The sequence below is a fragment of the Nuphar pumila genome, chromosome 13 (genome assembly GCF_984573655.1).
Source record: "Nuphar pumila chromosome 13, dmNupPumi1.hap1.1, whole genome shotgun sequence".
In the NCBI taxonomy this organism is placed as follows: domain Eukaryota; kingdom Viridiplantae; phylum Streptophyta; class Magnoliopsida; order Nymphaeales; family Nymphaeaceae; genus Nuphar; species Nuphar pumila.
In genome coordinates, this window is record NC_143261.1 from 78,194,077 (window position 1) to 78,215,959 (window position 21,883).

General features: G+C 40.9%; 1 protein-coding gene across 3 annotated transcripts in view; it reads left to right on the forward strand.

Moving 5' to 3' along the window:
- LOC149818814 (uncharacterized) overlaps positions 1 to 21,883 on the forward strand; it is a 250,458-nt gene that overhangs the window by 115,681 nt on the left and 112,894 nt on the right. For all 3 annotated transcript variants that reach the window (XM_089984377.1, XM_089984379.1, XM_089984378.1), the window contains one exon: positions 12,377 to 12,421. In XM_089984377.1, coding sequence (XP_089840503.1) covers positions 12,377 to 12,421 — 45 coding nt within the window. The remainder of the gene's footprint in view (positions 1 to 12,376; positions 12,422 to 21,883) is intronic.

Consider the following 21,883-nt stretch of genomic DNA (forward strand, 5'->3'; position numbering starts at 1 on the left):
AGGCAGGGGCTTTCCCCTGCCGCCTCTTGGCCTCTAGGAGGGCAGGGAATACCCCCCGCCCCCCCCCCCCCCCCCTGCTGCTCTTGACCCTCGGCACGCAGGGGGCCGGACACCCCTGCGGCTCCATGATTTTTGCCAGGCAGGGGTCGAGACCCCTGCCATTCGTAGGTGTTTCTGGCAGCGGCCGAGGCCCCTGCCGTCCCTTAATTCTTCCGGCAGGGGATGGGGCCTTGCCATTCCGCACTTTTTCAACAGGCAGGGGCTGGGGCCCCTGCCATTTCCCCATTCTCGTCAGGTAAGGGCCAAGGCCCTTACCATTCTTTTTGTGGCAAGCAGGGGCTGAGACCCCTGCCACTTCGTATTCGCTGTGCAGGGGGTCGTGACCCTGCCACTTTGGCTGTTCTGGCAGGGGCTCAGCCCCTGCCACTTGATTGTTCTGGCAGAGGCTCAGCCCTGCCACTTTAGCATTCTGGTGCCACATTTATTTTGTCGGCAGGGGCTCAGCCCCTGCCGCTTCTTTGCGATTGGCAGGGGCTGACCCCCACTGCCGCCTTGGTGTTTTTGACAGAGGGCTCAACCCTGTCTCCCCGCGGCTGTCTGCAGGCAAGGGCTCGCCCTTGTTGTGTTTCGGTTTTCGGCCAGCAGGGGCACACCCCTGCTGCCTCTCTTTTTCTCCTATAGGCAGGCTTGTTTTTCTACTTCTCTGCATTATAATTAACGTAGCACTGTTGCAGACCTCGCATCAGACCCCTCGCTCTGGATCCGTAGCCCGAGCCTCGTATCATCTACACGCGTAGACGCACGCAGCTGCACGACATCCCGAGGTAGGGGAAAGTCGCATGAATAGTATGTATGAAGAAAATAAAATAAGACTTCTGAGATAGAATAGTTATTTTGCATACTTGTGTATCTGAAGAAATATTGACTGGTCAAAGTTTACTCTTTGTGATTCTTTTGAAATTGCATAATGTAAATTCTTTGGGTAGACTCATAAGTAGTTTAATTGGCATGCCTGTTTACGTGTAAGATTACTTAACTGATAATTGTCTATTTTGCATGATTACTCCTTTGAAACTGCATACTTAAGGTAGACTTTGTGAATAGACTCAGAATGCACTGCAATTGCTATTGTAATCGAACCTTAAGGCAGGTACGGTATGAATTTTATGTAAGATCATGGAGTGTATTGAAGTGTGAAATTTACACTATTGATTTTGATGTGATAATATCAGCCTTCACAGGCCAATTGCTCAGAAAAGCAAAACATGTCATGTAGGAACCAAAGAAATCATAAAACATTATCGTAGCAGAAAAGCAAAACATGTCATGTAGGAACCAAAGAAATCATAAAACATTATCGTAGTTGTACCTCTAGGAAGGTATGATCGTACTTTTGGACAAGTACGTCCCATGTGGGTTACGATGGTGGGTTGATGAGGTTGTAGCAACCTCGATGAGTGCAATTAGCACATTGTTGAGATCACATAAATGGTGATCATTTCGCCTTCACAGGCAAGATGCTCGAGTGGGTCTAATGGACCAGAGCATGTAGGATAGGGCGGCAGTTAAGAAACCCCCGTCGTACCCATCCGATCTTCACGGTTCATCAAGGGAGAGGATGGATGGTACAAAGACTCCGATGGACAGGTTGTTAACAACCACCCCACGGGCAAAGACTCGGTTTTCCCCAGTCATCGGAGTTAGGGGAATTGGGATTACCATAAATTATCCTAGGTGGTAACTCCCAGGCACTTCTGCAGAAGTTGGATGCATCCATGGGCCACGAATGCCTTTGGGGATTTACTCTCTTGGTCACTGACCGTCCCCTTAGGAGCGGACTCAGTCAGCCATCCGGGTTAATGAAAACACCTGACATAATAAACCCCCGGATCGGTCTCGGTTGTTTCTACGTTTCGCGTCTGTGCGTACCCACAGGCCAGTTAATATCAGAACTTAAAGAATATATTCACGAATAGATGTAGATGACCGAGACTTACACTGCTTCAACTAACCACTCTTTGCACTTATTACATTTGTTAGAATAGACTACAAGTGCTTTAATTGCTTAAATATCATAACTGCTTATCTCATGAATATCCTGTTTTATTTTCATTCTACTTATCTGTTCGTGCACCTACTGGTTTGTTATGAAACTGACCCATTTCATGGGCAGGTGAGGAGTAGGACTTCACTGGCGGCCGATGGCGTGGTGCAACATGGATCAAGATTCATCTTCTTTCTGCTGACGGCTTAGCTCTGGGACTTTTTGGAGTTTTTCTTAGATTTATTGAACTTTGGAATAAAATGCTCATTTTGTAATAAATTGCAGATTTTAATCGATTGTCTTATTTCTTAAATTCCTTTAAGATGTTGTACATGTGAATGATGGTTTTCCAGCTAACGTACCCAAGATTGTTGACTTGTGTTCCTTTCTTAATGTCTTCCGCTGTTGTTTTTAAATATTAAAACTTTAAATCTTTAAAAGTTTTTTTTTCGATAAGGTTTTCGAAATCACAAGTCGAAATAATTTTGGGGCGTTACAATTTGGTATCAGAGCCAGGTCAGAAAGAGGTGAATCTTGACTATTGAACATCCCATCGCGCTGTAAGTAACTCTTTGATATTTCATAGCATGTTTAGACTAAATTATATTCTTGTTTTATTCGTAGTACCGTTGGATAGATGGATCCGTTTACTGGTTCTAGTGGTAGTCGTGGTAGGGGTACGCGTAGAGTACATGGCCGTTTCGTAAGGGAGAGGGGCGGACATGAGATGTTTGGGGCTGGTTACTGGGCTAACCGCCCTCCTCTACCCGTTTTTACGGATGAGCAAGGCTGCCCACTACCGATCGCCTACCAGATACTCTTGGCAACAGCGTGGGCTGAGGTGCATGCTCGAGAAGGTGGTTTCGCGCCTTCACACATTCGGGTGCACCATCAGACACCACAGGAGTCGTCGGGAGATTTTGTTCCCCCTGAGTTAGCAGAGGAGTGTGGTTTCTGTGGACGATCAGGGCACACCATGGATGCTTGCCTCCACAAGGCCGAGCATGGCGGCGAGATCGCAATTTCGACCGAAGGCGAGCAACCGCCACCTCCGGCAGACCCAGTGGGCAGTGTATCACCCACATACACACCTGCGACAGATTCTTCAGATTATAGCCTTGGCTCACTGGAATATACTCTGGCGACGTCCCTTTACGGGCAGGAGCCCTCCTACGAGGAGCCACTTCCCTTCGCTCCTAAGCGCAGATTCAGGCGCACAGACAATAGAAGGGAATATCTTAGGAAGTACTCTAGCCGTCCCTAAGGGGAGGTAGCCCTTACCCGGTTTTGTTGGAGTCTGTGAACTCATTCATAATTACGGAATATAACTTTTGCTTATGTACCAGCACAGCTGGATTCTAAATATTTGACTTTCGTAATAAAGATCTATGTTTTTGCCTTTGCTCCTATACTTATGCCTACTTGTACGTCTTCAGTATTTTTTTGACTTTAATCTTGGTTGTTTTTTAAGGATGGCGGGAAACTCAAGCCACAGCTTGGCCGATAAGTTGCGTGAACAGACGGGATTCATGATGGATACCCTCAACTCCTTGGCTGTGGCGATTCGTAACCAGGGTCGCCCCCATCAGGATCCAGGTTCCCTTGTTGGGAATGCACCAACCGCCACCTATGAAAAATTTCTGAAGCTGGACCCTCCTACTTTTTTTCTTGCAAGGTTGATCCTGACTTGGCGGAGAGTTGGGTTAAAGAGGTGGAGCGGGTGTTCCAAGTGTTGTCCGTCCCTGATGATAAGAAGACGATGTTCGGGTCCTTTCGATTGAAGGACGACGCTCGCGAGTGGTGGGACACTACGCGGGAGGTGCAATTTCCGGGTGCTGAGGTGATTCCGTGGGAGGCCTTCCGAAGGGTTTTCCTCGGAAACTATTTCCCTTCTCATGCGAGGGAAAAGAAGAAGGTGGAATTTTTGGAGCTGTGCCAAGGCAGCTTAAGTTTGAACGATTATATCACCAAATTTCAACGGTTGGAGCGCTATTGTCCTCACCTATTCGAGGATGATCATGAGCGGGCCGGGAAGTTCATTCGAGGACTGAAGGAAGGACTCAGGCATAGGGTTCTCACGAGCATGCCCGCGACTTTTTCTGCGGCGGTAGCAGCAGCCACCCTACTGGACGAGGATTGGGAGCGTTCAAAAAGTGTGCAAGCCAAGAAGTCAACCGCGTCAGGTGGTGAGCAAAAGAAGACATTTTCCGGCGGCTCAGGCAACGACCACCTTTTCCAGTGAAGACTGAAGGAGGGAAGAAACAGTTTCCTCCAGCAAAATGCCAGCGACAGCAGGGCCCTCCACCGCCCAGGCAACCGTCGAGTGATAACTGCCCCAGGTGCAAGAGGCCTCATGTGGGACAATCTTGTTCGCGGGACACTAGCGGATGCTTGTATTGTGGCAAGATGGGTCATTTCATACGCGACTGCCGGGAGAAAGCAACAGATGACCTCAAGCGAACCGGCAACGTATCTCAGCCTCCTCGACCACCTCATCAGCAGCAACAACGAGCACAACCAAGCAGTGGCAGGGAGCCGGGTCGAGTTTATGCAGCCACGGTCGATCAATTGACCAAAGGGGATCTCGTTCAAGGTACCATTCTTGTTGCTGATCAAGCAGCTTTTGCACTCTTTGATTGTGGTGCTACACACTCGTTTGTTTCAGAAAAAATCGTAAAGCAATTGCACATTACCGTGGCCCGCGGATACACCAAACAGGTACAAACCCCGAGGTCAAGTAGGTTCCCAGGGTAGCTTAACACACAATTTGTATTTTATTACTGGGTTCCAACTTGTCCTCGACCGATATCAGGAAACAGCACCATCCATCGGAACATTAGACCTCTACATCTAATGTCGGGGACACAAGGGACACCCCATGCCCACAAGTGTCACTTCCTTGGTACCATAAACTCACAGCTGTGACTAACACATCACTCCCGGGTAAAGTGACGGGCTCTCCCTAAAACCGTGGCCAGGAGAAGAACCTCAATATCGGGTTCAGGGGCAACAACGCACACGGAGTTTTTGTATCCTCACAGTCTCCCCAAGACCGGTTAACTAAGATTCTCATACTCCAGATGAGATATCCCAGAAGGTATATTACACTGTTCTTATTCATTATATTTTTCTTTAATTCCATTCTTTAAGTTTGCAACACAATATGCAAAAGTAAAGTGAAAAACCCGCATCCTCCCTTGCGGGGACTCATTCGGGACTCCAGCCCGTATAAACCACTAGAACAGTATAGTAAAGTGCCAAACCATCTTATGTGGTTTCAGTGATGCAGTTAAAAACATATGTGAAAGCAAACCAAACCCACGGCTCTCCAGGCCGATGACAGTCCATTTAGGCCATCGAGGCATCACATCACAAAACAAAAGTAGTGTTTTATTTATAACACTAAGTCAAATTGCCAAAAGCATGTGCACTTATGAAAATCATAAATCCAAACATATGCATGTCATAATGCATTCATATGCATTTTCAATATGTGTGTGCTACCTACATCACATATTTAACCAAATCCATGGTTTCTTTAAGTGTGTGAGTGTACATGTACCAATTCACACAAGAATCAAGCGTACGGGTTCAAGAAGAATTAATAATAACTGAATCATGCTCACACCCATGAGTACCATAATCATAACAGTTAAATGAAAGCATAAACCTCCCCGACAGTGTTTCCATACAATCCCATACCCCAGCTTTTAAATAACACATGGACTTTAGACAAAAGTAAAATGTTCAGCTAGATACAACAAAGCAAGATACAATACATATAAAATTTCAGTTTTATGTGTTCATCCTCCCTAAACAGTGTAACATGAGCAATATTATACACAACTGAAATTTTCAGGTTATGTTGCAATGATCCCACGCTGCATCTTACAAACTTTGAGCTTAACCACACTCAGGCACCATCTTATGTCAATAGACAGCCTACAGCATCACATTAGGTAATGCATGCAAGATTCTATCGGACTTTAACAGTTCATGAACCTATAAGCAGTATATTACACCATTCATGTTTTAATGGTTTAGGACTTTGTATATTCATTTATGAAAATAGGAAGTCTGAGTAACAACATTCGGCTAACTATGAAAACATATGGAAATCAACCCTGTCAATAGAAATTAGGACATGTATATATATATATATATATATATATATATATATATGCTGCAGAGACAGAATTAAAAACCCTCTGGCATGAGCAGGTAAAACAGGCATATCAAACATAAAATTTGCATGGTACGTAGGGCTGACCCTTTTAAACATAATTAATCTAATGCAGGTATACCAGCAACCATTCAAGTTGTTCATATCCCCATTGCCGCATTCGTACAACTCCCTGTTTTACAACAGAATTTTTATTCCTATATGGCAGTAACACAACCCAAAGATATGTGGGTTCCTGACTAGTCCATTCCCAGCAAAATTTTTATTAAAGCTATTCAGTAAGGAAAAATAGTTTTGTTTTTAAAAAGATACACAAGTTCAATCCCAGCCTTAATGTCAATTACTATTAACTTTAAAATCAGTCAAGTTGGATGATATTTAAAAGCTTTGAGACTACTCATTCATATTGATTATTCTGTCTAAGTTGACAGAAGTATTGGATGCTAATATTAGGCTCAGAAATTTTAGTTCAAAAACAGTAACTATAAGACCACTCCTTCAGGATTCCTTACATATAGATAAACCCTTAACAGGAAAACAAACCCACCTAAAAGATAATGGATCTAAATCTCTGAAATGTATGCAAGGACGCTGTTCCACCTGGGTGAAGTATAAAGCACTCTTATTAAAATCAGGGTTGTCGTGCCACCCTAATCAAGCTTCACTCAACTAGAAACTCCAATGCAGCAAAGACACAGACTATAATTATCAGTTTTGTATGCTCTCAACCCGAGATTCAAGCTTAATATAACAGATGATAATTTAACTTCATGTAAAGGTAACCCTGAATGTAGCTGATGTGGATAAGAAATCACAAAAAGTAGTTTGTACACAAGCAACCATCTAAAGTCTGAAATCATTAATTTACTAAAAAGAATATCCAACTCAAGATTACAGCTATGTACAGTTTTACTCATGATGATTGCTAAAGCAGTTCATGCCTGAAAGAACAAGTAAAGTGCACAGTGCCATATGAACACACTTTAATTAATAGGACAGCCGATGCATTAAATTTTCATATAGTTGGCTCCAAGCCATTATCTAATACAGCCAAAAATCCAGGATAATCCAACAAATCACCACATTAATACATGCTAAGTATTACAATTTCAGAAATTACACTAAATCAAGAATCAATTAGGGAAATAAAATTTAATTTAAATAGAAACCACAACCACAACCAGGAAACAATCAGATTCCCTCTTTTGTAAATTCATTTACATGCACCATAATCTTCTTTTTATCACAAATCGACCCCAGGCTTCCACAATCAGGTTCATCGAGTCCCCAAAGAGGAAACCCCCAAACCTGGGGTTGTCCATTTCGGGAAATCGGGAATCCCACGACTAGGGCTATCTGATACCCTAGTCGAATCCCAAATCGATGTGATTTAGGGATTCTACAGGGTGGGATTAAGCAAGAAAAATACCCAAATCCAGTTGGGTTGAAAAAAAATGTTTTCGGTTTAGGGTTAGGCACAAAAACCCCAACCATAGCTAGGGTTCCGAAATAGGGTTGTCAGCTAAATCCCCAAATCGGGTGTCGTTACTACTCAAAAACCCCGAGATTTTCTCCTCTCGAAACCACACGCACGGAATCGAATCCCTATTCGATCCCTCACCCTATTTCCAAGAAGACCCGTACCTTATTGAAGATTTCCGGCGATCGGAGGCTGTCGTGACTGCAAGAGAAGGGTCGGCTGGGGTTGCTCCTTGCTACTGCCGTGACAGGAGTCTCGCCGGAGGTCGGTGATGGCTGCTAGTTGCCGCAGCCCGCCGGTGACCTCTTCTTCCTCCGGTGCGCGCACGCAGACAGGGAGAGCGAGAGAGACGAGGGAGAGAGATGAGGTTGAGTGAAGAGGGCGAGAGCCCCTCTCCACTCCCCTCCTTTATCGGCCCCAGGCCTCCCCCTTCTCTGCCGAGATGGGCGCGGGGTCGTTACGCTCTGCGTAACCCTCCCTGCGCCCCCCTTTTTGTTTCTGTTAGGTTTTATCGGGCAACCCTTATCGGGTTGCCCTTTTCATTTAACAGGGCAGAAAAAAATTTATGGGGTGGGGCTCGGGTCCGAACCCGAGACCCGTAACCCGGCCCAAGTCAAAATGGATCCACAAGTGGATCCAAATGGATCCACTGTGGATCCTCGAATTAAATTAGATTTTTAAAATTGAAAAATTTTATTTATCTATTATTATCATTAAATCGAGGTTTCAAATAAATAAATCCTAATTACCCCCCTTTATGGGTCCTAGATCCGTAATGTGGATCTAGGCCCAAATTGCAAAAATTTGAAAAATTTTATACTCAAAATTTTCGGGTTTTATAGGGATGCCAAACACACACTATCAAATCTGATCTGATTGCACATAATGCACCACTCGACAATCTGATCAGATTACACATGTACAATTAGTATCAAATCTAATCATATTGCATGAGCACAAATAATGCCCAAAACTGATCAGATTGCACACAACACCCTACTTGGCAAAAATCTGATTTTCACTACATAACCATGCCCCAACAATATGCAATCAATATTATGTTGATGTGAGCAGCAACATGTTGTTGCTGCATAAATATGCACAGAAGCCTGCTGTCACTGATCGAATATTAGCAGTAGGTTGTCAGCAGCATATTGTTGCTGCATAAATGTGTACAACAACACGCTGTCGGCAATATGGTATTGTTGCACAAATGTGCTGCCCAAAACAACACATAAACCACATATATATGCAACCGATAAAAACCCACAATTTTAACAAATAATCAAATTTGCTAACGGTCAACAAAACATATATATACAAATCCGATAACATTCAACATAACACTACAACAACAACAACAACAACTACGCCTTCATCCCAAAACAATTGGGGTCAGCGATATGAACCAAAAAAGAAATTCATTTTGGGTCTTCCACATGAATCCTTTTCCTCCAATCATTTCTATCCAATGCCATGTCCTCGGTGAGGTTCAAAGCATTCATATCCTTTCCTATCATCTCCATCCAAGTCTTCCTAGGCCTACCCCGACCTCTTTTAACTAATATATTTTCCCATTTCTCCTACCTTCTAACAGGAGCATCATTAGGCCTTCGCCGAATATGTCCAAACCACCGTAAACGATTCTCTCGCATCTTATTTTCAATGGGTGCAACACCTACCTTCTTACGTATCTCCTCGTTCCGAATCTTATCTTTTATTGTATTTCCACACATCCATCTAAGCATCCGCATCTCAGCTACACTCATTTTTTGAATATGATGTCTCTTGGCAGCCCAACATTCCGTACCATATAGTAAAGCGGGTCTAATAGTCGTCCTATAAAACTTTCCCTTCAACCGCAATGGCATTCTACGATCGCACAACACTCCAGTTGCACTTTTCCATTTCATCCACCCAACCTTTATCCTATGATTTACATCTCTGTCAATTTCTCCATACTTTTGAATGATGGATCCCAAATATTTGAAATAATCATTCACCGGTATTTCTTGCTCACCAAGCTTCACTACACTCCCATCACTACTTCGTTGCTTACTAAACCGACATTCCATATATTCAGTCTTACTCTTACTCAACTTAAAACCTCTAGCTTCCAATGTCTGTCTCCATAATTCTAACTTAGCATTAACCCCAGCTCTAGACTCATCAATCAAAACAATATCATCAGCAAACAACATACACCACGGTACATTTTCTTGAATTGATCTCGTAAGCTCATCCATCACTATCGCAAATAGGAAAGGGCTTAAAGTAGATCCTTGAGATAACAGTTGTCACAATAACATGTGAGCGAATCTAACAATAATCAACAAAATAGTTTGAAGTCTAATATGATGACGGACCATAAAATCTCATGTAATCTAATCTACTCACAATTAACAAAATATTAGAAAATCAGATCTGATAGCAGTCCACAGAATAACATGTCATCAAATCTTAAAACAAGCAATAATTTAGCAAATAATCAAGTTTTCTAATAGTAAACAAAATACATATGATCAACTATGATGACAATCACCAAGATAGCATAATCATCTTTAATAACCGTCATCCAAAAATGGCCTATAACCAAATCTGATTACCTTCATCAAGATAACATGTTCAGATTTGATAAAAGTCATCCGAAAATGACCTATAACCAAATCTGATAACATACTCAGATTTGATAATAGTCAGCTAAAGTAACATGTAGTCAATTCGGCAGACAGTCATCAACTTACCTAATCAGGTTTAATGATAGAGAGAAGTAGTAGTAGAAGAAGAAGAAGAAGGGTGGAAGGCGTGTCAGGGGGTTGTTGGCCTCCTATCGGCCTTCCGGTGAATGTAGAGAGAGAAGGGGAGGGCACGGCAGGGAGTCGTTGGCCTCCTGCTGGCCCTCCGGCAAACAGAAAGAAAAGAAGAAGAAGAAGAGGAAGAAGAAGAAGAAGGGCGTACCTGGGAGAGAGGTCGGGGTCGCACGCAGAGAGAGAGAGAGAGAGAGAAGAAGGAGCGCAGGGGTGAGGGCTTCCCCCTCACCCTTGCGTGATCTTAAAAGACGCGGGGGGGGGGGGGTGCAACTGTTTGAATAGAGGGAAAGGGGCGCAACTGCGGTGCGGGGGGGGGGGGGAGAGATAGGGTTTGAAAACCCCAGCCCCTGCGCTGCGGGTATTAACCCAAGCAGGTCCAGGTCGGATCCGGATCCGACCCTGGTCTAAAGGAATTTTGTTTTTTAATAGCGTGGGTTTTACAGACACTCCCCAAAATCCCTACATATTAGGTAGAGTTCCACAAATGTAAAACTCTGCCATACCGAAATTAAATTTTTGGAATTAATTCATTTTTAATTATTTATTTATTTATTTATTATTTATTAAATAATAAATTTTCTGAAAGTTCCAGAGGGTATCTCATCCCTTTGAGAACTCAATTTAAACTTTATATTGAATTTAAAACTTTAAATTGGTTAGAATTGGATTTTGAATCTAGATCTGAATCCAAGATTCAAATCCATACCCAATATCCATATGGGTCACAAACTGGATCAGATCCTAATTAATAGGTCTTGGACTGGGTCCATATCCATATTAACTTATGGTCAAACAGATCGGATCCGATCTATTACCGGTTACATCAAGGCGGGTCATTTTTTAGAAAATGTGATTTTCGGGCCAACCGTAGCCCGAGTTTAGAAAAACAAAATATCAATGTTTTCAGAATTTCAATACGCATTTAATGATACATTACCTGAATTTTTCCTTTGAATTTTTCCTGAATTTAACCCAAATTTCGCTTGATTTTAAAGGTCAAAAATAAAAAAGGTTTACCGAATCTTAATTGGCTCGTTTAGGTCTTGTCAATGGGTCTTGGGCCAAGCCCAGACTCTTCTGACTCCACCTAAAATCAAGGATTTTTATCGACTTTACAACACTTAGTTAAATTTTCAGAAATCTTAGAATTTAACATACACCTACTCTTGTATGTATATATACATGTATGCACAAGTTTATTATAAGAAAGTTAAAATATTATCTTAGGTATTATAGGAGATAGAAAGAATGATTGCTTTGTCATGATACATCATAAGTCCATAATGGACTTGTTAAAAAAGGGGAAAAACAAGAGTGGGAGATTGCAGGTGGCTCCTCCTATTCCATAAGTTGGAGATTAAGGACAGAGGAAAGATACTTGTATGTTGATGTAGCCAAACATTGAAGTATAATTGGAATGTTATAGAAACTTGCTTTCACCTGGCCAAACATTGTATGCTGTAAATGAAGTATCAATGTCGTAATTCATGCATAAGCCAGAAAGGCCAAATGACAAAAAATAATTTGAAGAAATCTAAAAGGCACACTGCATTAATTAGGGACTATCTGCTTGAATTAACCCACATATCATCATAAGTAACCAAGGAGGGGCTTCAAATTAAGTAATTTATGGCTTTAGATTTCTCAGGACCGTTTGTCCAGCAGGCATATTTTACTGGGTTATTAGATTGAGAGGGGTTATGCAGAAAAGTTTGCTAGCATAACTTTATTTTTTTTTCAGTTATCCTGATAGAATTAATTCATTTTCTTTCCTTGTGGTCCTTACATTCAGTTGTATAGACTTTCTGTTATAAATTGCATGAATTGGTATGATAATTATATTGTGTAACCTTTTGCAGGCTTTGGGTGATGTTGTCTTAAATCATCGATGTGCACAGAAACAAGTAAGATTTTAGATATTTAATGTCTTACTCTTTTTAAAATCTCTCACGGGTTATTCATCATGTTCTGCAATTTTTGTGCATCTTGTGATGAATGTTGTTTTAACATGTTTTGTTTTAGAAGTTCACTAGTGTTATACCATTTGCTGTCAGATGCTATTACTTGAAAGATTATCTATTTTAAGTTTTTAACTTTAAGCACTAGACATAGTTTTACATCAATTCTATTAATGTTTAAATGATGAAATATAGATGCACAAGTGTGAGATATAGGAAGGTAGAACAGACTATTCTGGCAAAATTTTGCATATTAGCTAGACAATTGCAGAAATGGTTTATTAGACATTGTAATAAATTTCTTTTTTTCACTTATGTTAGAGGATTAGTTGTTTTCAGGGAATTTTACACCACAAAAAGTAAACAAAAAATTAAAAAGAGGAAAGGTGATAAATGACGAGCTTATTTGATACTTATATCTATGTAGCAGTTTCACATTCTTTATAGTTATCTTTCATAATTTACATTTATACTTAGATGAGGAAGACAAGAAGAGGATAACAATACAACAGAAAAGTTGGGGTGGTTGCACCTTTCTGTCCAAAAGGGCAGATGGAACCTGATGGCAAATAAAGGACATCTGCTTGAATATTGAGTTTTGTGCATATGGTCCTCGAATATCACTGAAGTACTATGTCACAGGGATTCGGCTAGCATGGTGCCGCACCCGCGTCGACGCTACTCGACGCGGGTGCGGGTGCGGCACCGGGTGAGGTAAACCCGACCCTGGGTGCGTTGATCGCACCCAGGGTCATTTCGGTCCATTTTTTTGGATTTTTTTTTTTTAAATTTTTTCCCTATGAAATGGGCTGCAAAATTTAAAAAAAAATTCTTCCCCTTGGTGTCGGTCTTGTCGATGATCTCCAGGTACAGAAGCAGGAGCTTCTGCACCCTGTGATCCTCCGACGGCAGGACGTACCAGACGATCATGATGAAGAGCTGGGGCAGGGTCTTGCCGTTGAGCAAAAGCATGATCGAATTCTTCAGGGCGTCTATTTTCGCGGAGACGTCGTTTCCCTCGAGGGCAGTTTTGATCTCGTTCTCGAGGGCGGGAGTGCCCTTGTCGAAGTGGACGAGAAGGCTGCACGATTTCTCCATCTTTTCCTGCAAAACCCTAACCCCAATTGTCGAAATCCTACCGGGAAGGCTGCAGATCTGATACAAAAACCCTAGTTTTCCGAACCACCACCGCAACTACGGATCGACGGGAAGGAAACGAAGGAAATTGTAGATCGGGAAGTTACCTTTACGATCATCAAATTTTCGGGACTCTCCCGGAGATTTCGGAGAACTCCGCCGGAAATCGTAGGAGCGATTTGAAGCGAAGGGCGCACAGGGAATGAAGAGCGAAGGAGAGAGTGGGAATGAAATGGAAAAAATGACCAAGGGGGAAGTTTTTGTTTTGTCCTTCTTTTACTGCAAAATCCTCCGTCACTCCCCATCTCACAAAATATTTTCGTTTAACCCCTTCCCTCAACTGACGTGTGATTACTGATGAACCAGGTCGGATCTGACCTGATCTCGACCCGTACCTATCCGATAAGATTCAGGTTTGTTAATAAATAAATAGGTCCAAATCAGAATTTAGATCAGATCATATTAGATCCTATTAATTTATGGTGCCAATTTTGATATACTAAATTTCATACCAAACTCATGTCTGATCCGAGTTTCAATTGAAATCTATGTTTTTTAATGTAAACCCATAGAGTTTTACACTGCCAAGACAGTGACCCTAAGTACGACAGGCAAAGCCAGTGCGACTAGACTTTGATCCTAAGATGGTTTTTCCTATAGGGACCCAGTATGTTTTTTCCTATAGTATGCCCGATCAGACCTCGATACCATGATCTTAAAGTTGAATTTGGATTTAGACCCATTGGGGACTAGTGAAAGTTGAGGCCAAGTTGAGGATTTAGACCCCCCTGGACTCCCGCCCGCTGACCGCGCAACGGGAACCCCCGGACCCCCCTTATATATATTTTATATTTTTGCCCCTGTCGCACCCCCCGCACCCGGGTTTTTTCGAAGTGCCGAATCCCCGCACCCGCACCCATGTGACATAGCTGAAGTATATGTAAAATTAGTTGCTTTTAGATAAGATATTTGATGGTAACTAATTTGTGATAAAAAGAGTTAGTTTAATCAGCCACATAAAACATTAATCACCTAAGAATCAATATAATAACTCATTAATGATATTCATGACTAATAAGAAAAATGCAAATTATCTAATTCCGCAGTAACAAATAATGAAAACAAACTCATTAGCCACAACTTGCAGAACTCACAAAACATAAGTTACTTAAAGATACACAAAGACAAGTTTTTGAGACTTATTTTCTACAACCAAGTTTTTCAAACTCAAACAAAATACAATATAGATGATACCTATCGTCATCATCTCCTTCTTCATCTTCATATCAATCTTCCCCATTGATATCACCCCCTACATATTTATTTTCCTTGTTATCTATCGTCCCTTTAAAATTGATCCACTATACATCTTCAGTTTTTGTGATGCCCTAAAATTTAACCCAAAATTTTGAGGATTTTTTTTCATAACAACGAAAATATTCAAATTAAACCAGGTTATGCATCTCGGGCATGTCACAGGGAAAATCAAAGCAATTACCATTCATTTCATTTCTAATAAAAGTTTAAAACATAATATCAGAGTTCAGAATAACTGATTGACATAATTACAATAACCAAATTGGAATTTAACATCCCGGAAATACAATAGAGCATATATCTAGGTCTGCACAACATCCCGCAACTGCTCTTGATCTTTTACTCTTCTCTTGAAAAATAATAAAATAATTTATGTCATACTACAACCAGTTTGTGTGGGAGAATACTAATGTACTATGTAACAAGTATGCAATGTGTTTGCTTAATTACAGAAAGTGAAGCATGATACTAAACATGGCATAAAGAAACAAGTAACATGAAATAATTTATTGCATATCACTATTCTAACTCACAAAAACATAACATGAATTAACATCTAATCAAATAAATAAACACTGGTTTAAATACTTAATCACGTGCTCAATTATCTAATCACAAGTTAACAAGTTCAAGTACCAAGCTCACAATATTTTATCTGATTGATAAGAAATAAAATTTAATATTTTTCTTGAATTATCCCATGGGTACACGCAGGCCAACGCAACCATAACATAGGAGAACATTCGCTGGTTTATTATGTATTGGTGTTTTATTAACCCGAATGTCTAACTGAAATTGAAATCCTAAAAGAGTGGTTGAATAACCGAGAGAACCTCACAAAGGCCCAAGATAATAGGATACATCCCTAACTTCTGCAGAAGAACATGGAGCTACCGCGTAGGACAAGATTTTGTAGTCCGGGTCCCCTAACTTCGAGGATGGGGGACCAACGAGCCATTGTCGCTCGAAGCAAGAAGCACATGTTTCCAGAGTTGTGTACCACCTACTCTCTTCAAGGTAAGCCCAAATCTGAGTGGTTGCTATCTTATTAATTTGTATTACCCGCTTTGTCAGGGTTTTTCCTGATCTGAACCTAGTAGCTAAAAGACACTGGAGTTCCCCACAAATTTGAATCCTACCACCGTAGTCGTAGATTTTCAACCGCGCATACCTTAACTAGATATGCTACCCATTTATCAATTTACTTGAGCAAACCCACCCAGAGTGCTCTGGTACCTTTAAACCGTCAAACATGAATGCCATGATACCTTTAAACCAGTCAGACAGAAAATTATTATACTTCAATTTACCTGTATATTCACTTTATAAACTCGAGGGCCCCCCTGTGGAACCCTCATGCACCAGGCTTGGCCAATCACGTGCCAGCACCAATCATGACCTCTGTTTACTTATCAGGGCATAGGGCGTGTTCCCAAGTCATCACTATAGTTTACTTGAATTACAGGTTCGATTAGATTTTATTTTGGCCAGAATCACAATTACTTAGTTTAATAGTTACTAGGCATGAAGGAAATGCCAACAACCTTTAAGGTAGATTTCATTGCCAAAATACAGAGCTAATGGTGCAGACATTTCCAGACTTGAATGTCTGCAACTTACATTACATATTTTCAGATATATACAAATTGCACATACGCCCATTTCTATATCAGGCTACAATTCATTCTATCAATAACGCTTAAAACACAGTGTTTCACAAATATGTAGCATCACATATTTCCAACTACAACCAGAATGCCATACACAGGTTCATAGTGAATCAAAAATCATAATAGCAATAAAGATTAAAACACAGTTTTTTTTTTCAAGTATCTAATCTCACCCATATTTAGCTACAAGTGTAGTGCCCATATACTGCCAGCAAAAAGGTCAGCTGTTGTTGGGCTCTCAAAAGTTTGTGCAGAAGACTATATTAAAGACTTGGTTTATTCACAGTTAGGATTACCACAAAAAAAACATGTATACTTCAGTGGGTGTGCAGTGATATGTGCAGCAAAATATGTCACAAACTGAGTGTGTGCGGGCTGCAGAATACAAACATGGACATATATATATATATATAGACTGGACACAAGTAGAATGCATCTCACTCCCAATATTAAGTAAATGAATCTTGCTTTCACCGAATGGATATCTATCATGTTCTTCACCAGTAAGACAGAGGTGTTCCTACTTACAGGAATTAACATATCCTAAACATAGTTTGAAGTTTATATGCAGATTATAGAACATCCATCATGGTGATTCAAGTGAGGATTGGTATATATCACCTACCCCTTTAAAGAAATTACTACTACCCATTTTACCCACAACATAACAGCTACTGTTAAAGGAACTAAAGTCTGACCCCGTTTTATGGGGGACAGGTAATGCAGGTAAAGTATGATGAGTAGTTGGAGTGAAGGGCTGTTCGAGCTGCATCCTTGAGGGTCCACTCTTACCTTGCGATCTTGGTATTCATGATGTTTTCGTTTTAAGTACTTGGTCATGTAGAGACTGAAGTATTGTTTTCATACTCTGATTTGAAATGAAATTAACACTCTTCATATTTCAGTCTTATATTGTACGTGGTTTGAAATATGTATATCCTGTACATTTTGATTTGATTGTTATCTTTAGTGTAATCGTGTCCAAAGTCTTAACCGTTTTTAAAAATCGTTTCCGCATTATAAGATCTGATTTACTTATACTTATCAAAAAAATGGTCTCAAAATTTCAATATTTGAACTATAATTAAGGTTAAAATTTTTGAGGCGTTACACTTAGTATACCAAAACAACAATTGTATCTACACACCACCCCAGGTAAAGTGACAGATTCTCCCTAAAACCGTGGCCCAGTGAAAGAACCTCAATATCGGGTTCACGGGTAGCAACAATGCACATAGAGTTTTTGTATCCTCACGGTTCCTCAAAACCGTAACTCTAAGAGTCTCATTCTAACGGCGGGATATCTGAGAACGTATATTACACTGTTCTCTTTTTTTATCTTTTTATTAATAGTCATTTCATTAATTTGCAATTCAGTATGCCAAATTAGTAGCACAAGTTCACATATCCAAATGCGAGGCTCATCACGAGATTATAGCCTGCGGAAAACATAGAACAATGCAATATAGTGAAACAATATGAATGTGACTTTTGCGATGCATAAAAACAAGTAAAGAAGGAACAGCACATGCTCAAGGCTCACCTAGCCCAAAATGACCCATTATTTGATCATTGATGCATTATATGCAAAAATCATAATATGCCATTATGCATTCTTTTCACATGCCTCTCAATGCTCAATCATGTATGCCAATTCAAAGATGTGCATGAAACAACAATATCCGTGTGCAGGTATTCGTTATTCAAATTCGTGCGCTCACATAATCATGCCAACTACATGCTTCAATTCATGAACCAATTCAATTTAACATGTGAACACTCATGCTACTGTCTACGTGCAAAAACATATCACTTTCATGTTTGCACAAGCATAGAGAACAACTATGCATAAATACCATGAACATGCATGTCATAAACAGTCTAGACATGTGTACAATACCATTTTTTTTTCATGCATATGGCGGAACATAACATGGATAGTGAATCTGGAAATTTTCATGCTTGCTAAATCATCATGCAAGCTCAGGTAGGTACTAACGACATGCATAAGGTAGAAAAGTAGTCAAGTGTAATAACCTCAATTTTTGACAACTAATTATTTAAGTTTATTGGAAAATACAGGTACTTTTCTAAATTTGGGCTTCAGATCCGTTACCGGATCCATAATAGAATGCGTAAATAACCCACAATGGGGTATTAAAACTATACTTATAATATTTAAATAAATAATTAATAGTATTTAAAAAAAAAACCCAAGTATTTAAGGTTGGATCCGTGATTGGACTCAAATGGATCCAACATGTGGATCTAAGATCTATAAAGTAGTCTTTATATCCACATCCATAATAAAACTAATAATAAGAAGAAGAAGAAGAAGAAATAAATAAAATTTTAAATTTTTTTTATTTATCCGAGGATCCACAGTTGGATCCATTCGGATCCAACTTGTGGATCCATATAGCTTGGGGTCGGGTTACGGGTCTCGGGTCCGGACCCAAGCCGCGCCCCTGTGTAAGCCCTTTTAAAGAAAGGGGCAACCCGATAAGGGTTGCCCGATAGGTCTGTAACAAAACAAGAGGGGCAAAAGGGGGGGTTACGCAGGGCGTAACCGAAACCCCGCGCCTCTCGGCAAGAGGGGGGGGGTCGGCGATAAAAGGGAGGTGGAAGAGGGGGTCTCACCCTCTTCCCTCGTCTCTCTCTCTCTCTCTCTCTCTCTCTCTCTCTCTCTCGTCGGCAAGGAGGTGCCGCCAGTCTCATCTCCGGTGGAAGCACTCTCCTCGCAACATCAACAGCCCCCAAGCGTTGGATCTTTGAGGTACGGGTTTCTCCTTTGATTTGAATAGGAAAAGTGAGCATAGATTCGTATTCTATGTAATATTCTAGTAAAGCCAAGGAGAAGGGGTGAAATCTGTATAGTTGTTTTAATATCCATGGCTAAGCTAACGTATGTTCTTGAAGTTAGGTATATTTGAGCAGGTTTTTACATATATACATATATATGTGCGGCTGCCTATGTACATGTATATACAGGTAGTTACATAGGTATGACAAGCAGCCGACCTAGTGTGTTAACATTTTTAAATGATTTGTCAACAAGATTTAATGCTAGGATTAAGTTAGAAATCATGTTTTCTTTTGGATTCATATAGAATGGTGTATTAAAATGCATGTTTGGGTTATTCTTATGTGAAATCGTGACTTCAAAATCTGCATACCATGTCCTGCTGATGGGTCTTCTAGCACCCGATTTCGGATTTCGGCTTTGTTGAGCATAATATCCCAAGAGCACGATTTCGGCCATAGGTGTCTTGTTGTGTATGCATATTTAAGTTGCTCATATACATTTCAGCATTCGTTTATATCAATACTCTGATATTGCTATTGTAAGAAAAAAAAGAGGGAAACAGTGTGTCATGTCACGGTGAGTCTAGTACGAGAGCTATTATGTGTGCATGTTCAGATTACTGTTAAACCAGGATTTTCTTTTAGAGTTTTTCTTTTTGTCGTATTAGAAGAACATGTACTGGTGCAGGTTTTGGGTCAATTCATCCTTTTTAGACCCCTAGAAAATTCTGAATGTCGATGGGCATACCTTGTGTTCCTGTGTGCTGACGAATCAGTTCTGGGCTGGCACAACAGCCCTGTATGTAGGGGTGGCAATCGGGTCGGGTTGGCGGGTTGGCGGGTCGGGTTGGCGGGTTGGCGTGTCAGCATACCTCAACCCGAACCCGACCCATTTATTAAACGGGTCGGCTGTGGCAAACACGAACCCGACCCGTTTAATAAACGGGTAACCCGACACGACCCGCCAACCCATTTAATAAATGGGTTGGGTCGGGTAAACGGGTTTTCAGGTTCGCGGGTCAGGTTGGCGGGTCGGGTTGGCGGGTTGACGGATCGGGTTGGCGGGTTGACGGGTCGGGCAGACGGGTTGGCGGGTTGACCCACCCGCCTAACCCGTTTATTAAACGGGTCAGCCGGGTTGGCGGGTTGGCATACCCCCAACCCGAACCCGACCTGTTTAATAAACGGGTTACACGGGTTGACCCGTTTCTGTGCAAAAGAATTACATTTAACAGGAATATGTGAACTCATACGCATGCATGAGGATATTGTTGTTTAAGGCACATTTTTATATTAACGTACATGATCGTGCATGAAAATGGATGTGGAATGAATGCATATGGGCATATGATTTATGATTCTTGCTTGTGAATGCATTGATGGTCAAATGGATCATCATGAGGCTGGGTGAGTGTAATACCCATAATTTTTAGGCATTTATTTAAACATATTATAATATATATTTCATAACAAGAGGGATTTGGGCCTGGGATCCACATACTGGATCCATATACCTATATATATTTTAATAAATATATATATATATATAACCACAACAACAACAACAACTACGCCTTCATCCCAAAACAATTGGGGTCAGCGATATGAACCAAAAAAGAAATTCATTTTGGGTCTTCCACATGAATCCTTTTCCTCCAATCATTTCTATCCAACGCCATGTCCTCGGTGAGGTTCAAAGCATTCATATCCTTTCCTATCATCTCCATCCAAGTCTTCCTAGGCCTACCCGGACCTCTTTCAACTAATATATTTTCCCATTTCTCCAACCTTCTAACTGGAGCATCATTAGGCCTTCGCCGAATATGTCCAAACCACCGTAAACGATTCTCTCGCATCTTATTTTCAATGGGTGCAACACCTACCTTCTTACGTATCTCTTCGTTCCGAATCTTATCTTTTATTGTATTTCCACACATCCATCTAAGCATCCGCATCTCAACTACACTCATTTTTTGAATATGATGTCTCTTGGCAGCCCAACATTCCGTACCATATAGTAAAGCGGGTCTAATAGTCGTCCTATAAAACTTTTCCTTCAACCGCAATGGCATTCTACGATCGCACAGCACTCCAGTAGCACTTTTCCATTTCATCCACCCAACCTTTATCCTATGATTTACATCTCCATCAATTTCTCCATACTTTTGAATGATGGATCCCAAATATTTGAAATAATCATTCACCGGTATTTCTTGCTCACCAAGCTTCACTACACTCCCATCACTACTTCGTTGCTTACTAAACCGACATTCCATATATTCAGTCTTACTCTTACTCAACTTAAAACCTCTAGCTTCCAATGTCTGTCTCCATAATTCTAACTTAGCATTAACCCCAGCTCTAGACTCATCAATCAAAACAATATCATCAGCAAACAACATACACCACGGTACATTTTCTTGAATTGATCTCGTAAGCTCATCCATCACTATCGCAAATAGGAAAGGGCTTAAAGCAG